We start from the raw sequence: 7024 nt of genomic DNA on the forward strand, positions 1-7024 counted from the left end.
CCCTCCCACCCACCAACCAACCCCTTCCAAAGAGGAGAAAGTGAGGGCTGCAGATGCTGGAGATCAGAGCTGAAAATGTGTTGCTGGAAAAGCGCAGCAGGAAGAAGGGCTCATGCCCGAAACGTCGATTCTCCTGTTCCTTGGATGCTGCCTGACCTGCTGCGCTTTTCCAGCAACATATTTTCAACCCCTTCCAAAGAGACAGTCACCAGACCTGGGGCCCCCAACATATCCAATTAATCTCAATGGTGCCAGGTACTACAATTAAACAGCATAAAATAATTTTATTTAAAACGATTTACTGTTATTCTGACAATTATATATAGTTACAGTAGGATGGGGCAACTAAAGGTAAAGAAATACAAGAAAAGGGCAACTTCACAATTATAAAATGCTCTTTATGGTACACTCAGTTCGGCTCCTCTCTGACAGCCTCACAGAGATGTGTGCTCCTGTAATGTTAGAAGTGATTGATGGAAATGGAGTTCCTCAGGTTCATACACTGGACATCATCGATGTACAAGCTGTTGGTCTTGATTTCGATCTCTTCCTCCAAGGCGAGCTGGTTCCGCCGCAGTCCCTGTAACTCTGCCTCAGCCTGAGCCAGAGTCTCCCGGAGCCTGGAACAATCACACAGTCAGATCCCAGCCTCACAGAGATTACCACACAGGAACTAAATACCGATCCACCCGCATTCCAGCACCGGGTTAGACACAGAGGAAAGCTTCCTCTACACTGTCCCCATCATACACTCCCAGGACGGGGACAGCATGGGGTTAGCTACAGAGGAAAGCTCCCTCTACACTGTCCCCATCAAACACTCCCAGGACAAGGATAGCACGAGGTTAGACACAGAGGAAAGCTCCCTGTACACTGTCTCCATCAAACACTCCCAGGACAGGGACAGCACGGAGTTACATACAGAGTAAAGCTCCCTCTACACTGTCCCCCATCACACACTCCCAGGACAGGGGCAGCATGGGGTTAGCTACAGAGGAAAGCTCCCTCTACACTGTCCCCATCAAACACTCCCAGGACGGGGACAGCACGGGGTTAGATACAGAGTAAAGCTCCCTCTACACTGTCACCCATCAAACACTCCCAGGACGGGGACAGCACGGGGTTAGATACAGAGTAAAGCTCGGGTTTGGGATTAATTATGTCAGGTTTTTAAGGACCTGGCACAGACGTATTGGCTGACTTTCTACTGATTAATTGTTGCTGGTTTTCTGTAACAGTCTGGTGCCTTTCACATTTGCCACTAATCCTGAAGGCTGGTGAGGGTGTGAGAATACTCTGTTTCACTGTCCGCACCCCCCCCTCTATCCCAGTGCTGCCTAATGCTCCCGGTCTGTATGTGGTACCTGCTCCTTCTGTTCACACACGCCACCTCCCTGAGGGTCTAACTGACCTGGTAACGTTCTCGGTGATCTCTTTCACCTCAGAGAGCAGCCGGTACTGTGCCGGGTCTCGGACCAGCTCCACGTTTGGCCGTTTAGTCCGAGTGTCCAACCGTGTCTGCGCTACCATCATGGGCCCTTCCTCATCCATGATGGCCTTCTTCAGCAGATCAATGTTCTTCTCCTGCGAGGCAATCTCATCCAGCACCTGAGGGGCATTGACACTCTGTCAACGTGATTCATACCGACCCCCCAGAACATTGCTCAGAACATCTCTGTCTTATGTAAACAGGCTGGGCTCAGAGTTTATGGGGCAGCACTTTACAAACCTTGGGAACTATGAAGAATGGGCAACGCAGCCTGGCCTGTGTATATTTAAGGCTGAGAGAAACTCTTGCTCAGTCAGGGAACCAGAGGTCATGGGGAAAGAGCAGGAAAGCGGACATGAGGAATGTCAGATCAGCCAGGATCCCACTCCTGTTCCTATTTCTTATGGAATGGGCAAACTCATAACAGCAGGAAGTGATACACTCCAGCCTAAAGCAGTGGGAAGGTAATGAGATCTGAACAGTGTAATTGTGAAAGGAGCTCAGGAGCAGAGGGACTTGGTGGTGGGGTGTCAGCGTGGGTGGTAAGGAAGGGAGGGTCATAGCAGAGACAAATCATTGAAGATAACAGGACAGGGTGAGAAATTGTTAATAAATTGCAGGATCCTTAGTTTTATTACGGGGCGCCTGGGATATTGTTGATGTGGACCTCTGCACATCTCACTGTCCTTCCCTGCTGTTTCCTGGTCAGTTACTCAGAGGAACCTTCATTCTCAATTTCAAATCATCGAACAGCAGTATTCTCTCTCTCCCCCTCTGCTCTATACCTCTTTCACCCTCCTTCTGTCATCTCCCTCTTGCTACAAAACGTGGCCAATCCAACCCTGCCAACTCTTACTGAAATATGCACTAACGATCCTTCCTCTCTGCACCAACCCATTCCAAGCTCTACCGCCAGGGGAAGCTGAATTAGCCCCAGCTGTAAACTCTGGCTAGCTCTGCGTTCTGTTCAATGCTGGGCACCATACTTTGCAAGGATATTGGCTCCTTCGAGACAGAAGAGATTTACAAGAATGGAGTGCTGGCAGAGGGATTTCTATTCATGTGGAGAGAATGAAAAAAACAGGAATTCTTCACCTTAGAGTGGTTAGATTTAGGGAAGGACAGAACGATGGAGGGAATAGATTGAGGTGACAGGGAGAAACTGTTTCCACTGTACCCTTCATGGGTGGCACAGTGGTTAGCACTGCTGCCTCACAGCGCCAGAGACCCGGGTTCAATTCCCGCCTCAGGGCGACTGACTGTGTGGAGTTTGCACGTTCTCCCCGTGTCTGCGTGGGTTTCCTCCGGGTGCTCTGGTTTCCTCCCACAGTCCAAAAATGTGCAGGTCAGGTGAATTGGCCATGCTAAATTGCCCGTAGTGTTAGGTAAGGGGTAAATGTAGGGGAATGGGTCTGGGTGGGTTGCTCTTTGGAGGGCCAGTGTGGACTTGTTGGGCCGAAGGGCCTGTTTCACACTGTAAGTAATCTAATCTAATCTTTCAGTATTCTAAAGATAGGAACAGGATAAGGATGACTGAAGAAATGAGGTGTTAACAGGCTGAAGCTACAACATGGGGTGAGTTGTGTGTCAGACAGGGGCTGTGACAGGGCTACGTGGTTCCACAATCAACCTGAGCTCTGCAGTCCTGCCACACCCACTCAGAAGTCGAGGTGGACAATTGAACAACAAACACAGACGAAACTACAATGCTGAGAATGAGGCAGCGATTTGTTTACAAACATGAAATCCGTCAGTAATATCTTCGAAAGCCTCAACCGAATCCGCCTCTGTATTCCGGATCATGCTGTGTGAACATTCCTATTGCTTCTCTTCCCAATTACCTTAAGCCTGGGCCCTCTTGTTCTGGATCCTTCCACCAGCTTCCCCTGTTCCTCTCGATTTTTAACGCCTCTATCATATCTCCTCCCAGCTTGGTCTTCCCAATTTCTCCGGTCTATCTGCATTCGTGACGTTCCTCATCGCTGCAACTTTCTGTGAATCTTTTCTGCATTCCCTGCAAAGCCCTCCCACCCAGAACTGAACAGAATACTGAGACTGAATTAGTGATAAACTCAGAGTGCTGGAGAAACTCAGCAGGTCCATCTGGCAGCTTCTGTGGAGACAGAAACAGTTAACGTTTCGAGTCCACTGACCTTAAGGCTGCCTGACCCCCTGAGTTTCTCCAGCAGTTCCTGTGTTGTTTGCTTCTGATCTCCAGCATCAGCAGTTCTTTGGATTATTTTTAAGCTGAGGTAAAGCTGGAGGTGGAACAGGCTGTCTGAAATGACAGAGCAAACGTGATCTAGCACCAGGTCAGGTGCTGCTCTGCTAAGTGTTGCCATGGATACAGGCATGTTACCTTACTCAAATGTTTTTCCAGTTTGCACTTCGAATCTCTTGTTTCTTGAATGCGGAATTTAAAGGCACGGTTCACAGCCTCCACTTGTTTCTGCACATCATCTGTAGTTTGGGCTAAGATGTCGTCGATCAGGGAACGCATAGCCGTGGAATTATTCTTCTGTTTGTCAGCATTTACAATATTTGTGTCGGTGAAATCTTGCCACTCCTGTGGTGTGACTGAGCTGTAAGGAAAAAAAGAAAGATAGATGAGGATGGAACATAGGAGAATGAAGAGGCCATTCAGCCCATCACTTCTATTAAGAAGAGGCAGGAGGAGACCATTCAGCCCACAAGCTTGCTCCATCACTGAGTTTAGATGGTGGATACTCTGTGATCACAGCACACTCTCCATCGTGCCTTTCCAAGAGCTAACCAATTAATGATAAAAGGCGCTACAGAAATGGAATCGCTTTGCTCTCTTTGTCTTTTGATCCCCTTACCCAATATGAATGTCTCCACTTCAGTCCTGAAAGCTCCAATCGATTTGGGGGAAGCTGGTTTGCCCCACGTCACTCAGATCGCTCTCCCAGTGCCATCCACCAGAGGGCAATCAGTAACCAAAAACAGCCACTTCACAAAATGACATGCTCTCCTCAGCCCAACCCCTCCAACAGCTGGAGAACATCCTGCACCCGCCCTCCCCCCCCCCACCACTGCCCCTCCCCCTACACTGAGGCTTACAGAAACCGAAAGAGAAAATGCTGGAAAATCTCAGCAAGTCTGGCAGCATCTGTAAGGAGAGAAAAGAGCTGACGTTTTGTATCTAACTGACCCTTTGTCAAAGCTGGTCAAAGCTTTGACAAAAGGTCAGTTAGACTCGAAACGTGAGCTCTTTTCTCTCCTTACAGATGCTGCCAGACTTGCTGAGATTTTCCAGCATTTTCTCTTTTGGTTTCAGATTCCAGCATCCGCAGTAATTTGCCTTTATGCTGAGGCTTACAGACTTTGTTAAACATTCATAGCAATGGGACAAGGCCATTCAGCCCACTGAACATCCCCACCATTCTAGACCATGGCTGGTCTTCTGTCTCAATGCCACTGGCTCTATATCCCTTATCTCATTAATGGTCAGAAGTGGTCAGATCTCGGTCGTGAATGTTAGAGTTCCCACAGCTCCCTGGGTCAGAGAATTCCAAACAATTAACCCACCCCCACCCAAGTGAGGAAATTCCTCCTCATCTTCATCCGAAATAGTCTCCCCTTTATCCTGAGGATATACCCCCTCGTGTCTGGACTCACCCAGGCCGCTCTGAGGTAAATGACCCTAATCATTCTGAAATACTCAGGTACAACTCTAAAGCTCAGGCAGTCTTATTGCACCCTTCCCAGGAACAAACCACTTCCATTTCACCAGTAGATTAGGTTTAGATTAGGTTACTTACAGTGTGGAAACAGGCCCTTCGGCCCAACACGTCCACACCGCCCCGCCGAAGCGCAACCCACCATACCCCTACATTTACCCCTTACCTAACACTATGGGCAATTTAGCACGGCCAATTCACCTGACCTGCACATCTTTGGACTGTGGGAGGAAACCGGAGCACCCGGAGGAAACCCACGCAGACACGGGGAGAACGTGCAAACTCCACACAGACAGTCGCCTGAGGCGGGAATTGAACCCGGGTCTCTGGAGCTGTGAGGCAGCAGTGCTAACCACTGTGCCACCGTGCCGCCCATATTGCCGCCAGTAATTGGTTAGCTCCTGGAAAAAGCAGAGTCAGACATGATGGATGGAATGGGCTCACCCAGAGCTGTACCGTTCTCCATAACAAGTACTTTCTGAAAGGTGGGGGAACAGCAGCTTATTTTGCAGCGATGTTCCACTGGCAGTAAGCTGCGAAGGACTAGATTTAATAAATTCGCTGTTGGTCAGGGCAGAAACGCAATGGCTGATTATCACCACGGCCTACAATGGCAGATCCCAAAAAACCCTGGTTTTCTCTGCTCTTGTTCTATACAAGACACCCCTGACCTGATCCTCAATCTAGCTGAAAATGTGTTGCTGGAAAAGCGCAGCAAGTCAGGCAGCATCCAGGGAACAGGAGAATCGACGTTTCGGGCATAAGCCCTTCTTCAGGAATGAGGAAGGGCTTATGCCCGAAACGTCGATTCTCCTGTTCCCTTGGATGCTGCCTGACCTGCTGCGCTTTTCCAGCAACACATTTTCAGCTCTGATCTCCAGCATCTGCAGTCCTCACTTTCTCCTGATCCTCAATCTAATCAGTTTTCCTCTTACAAATGCCTTTTACTGGGTGAGGTAGACCATTGGTACTCTGCATCAACACCCCCCCACCACCCCCTCCAGAGGTTCACCTGAGCTCCACAGGGAGCACTGAGACAAGCCCAGGTGCCCCTGTGCATTGCTGACCACAGGAGGTGCTGCTTGTTCAGTGACTAACCCACCTTCCAATCGTCACGCTGGTGTCCCTGTCTGATGATATCAGTCAGGAGGATTCAGAGTCTAGATTAGATTAGAGTGGTGCTGGAAAGGAGTCAGAGTCATACAGCTCAGAAACTGACCCTTTCGTCCAACCAGTCTGTGTTGACTACAATCCCAAACTAAACTCGCCCCACCTGCCTGCTCCTGGCCCATATCCCTCCAAACCTTTCCTATCCACGGATTTATTTGAGTGTCTTTTAAACGTAATAATTGTGCCCACATGCACCACTTCCTCTGGTAGTTCACTCCACATTCTCCCTCCCTCTTATTGTGGAGCTGGTGAGACAGGGTCATTCCTGGAGAGGAGGGGGTCACTGCTACAGCTCAGAGCCCCAGTGTATGGAGCCTGACAGACAGCACTGCTCTCGCTCAGTGTTAATCCGAGAGATTCCCAGACCAGAGCCAATCCTCAGCAAACTACACTAGATACACCTCACCATACAAGAATACAGTTCTCAGTCTCTCTACATGCAGTTCCAGCTCACTAACACGGCTTCATGCCCTTCAGTGACGTGAATGTGAAATGTGCTTACTTTCCCTCGATCCTGACCACATTAGGCGAGTACTCAATGTTCGGAGAGTTGTTTGTCAGGTTGGCCGTGAATTTGTCCACTTTCAGAGCGATGGACTTGTCTTTCAAATCTTTCTCAAGATAAAACTTAGCAGAACGATTTAACCTGGGGGAGTGGTGGAGG

General features: G+C 49.2%; 1 protein-coding gene across 1 annotated transcript in view; it reads right to left on the minus strand.

Moving 5' to 3' along the window:
- Positions 1-307: 307 nt before the first annotated feature.
- The window catches only part of tekt1 (tektin 1), a 17328-nt gene continuing 10611 nt past the window's right edge, over positions 308-7024 (minus strand). The window contains exons 4-7 of the mRNA XM_043718897.1: positions 6863-7006; positions 3849-4071; positions 1412-1608; positions 308-620 (exon numbers count right to left, since the gene is read on the minus strand). Coding sequence (XP_043574832.1) covers positions 461-620; positions 1412-1608; positions 3849-4071; positions 6863-7006 — 724 coding nt within the window. The 3' untranslated portion in view covers positions 308-460. The remainder of the gene's footprint in view (positions 621-1411; positions 1609-3848; positions 4072-6862; positions 7007-7024) is intronic.

The sequence above is a fragment of the Chiloscyllium plagiosum genome, chromosome 28 (assembly GCF_004010195.1).
Source record: "Chiloscyllium plagiosum isolate BGI_BamShark_2017 chromosome 28, ASM401019v2, whole genome shotgun sequence".
Taxonomy (NCBI): Eukaryota; Metazoa; Chordata; class Chondrichthyes; order Orectolobiformes; family Hemiscylliidae; genus Chiloscyllium; species Chiloscyllium plagiosum.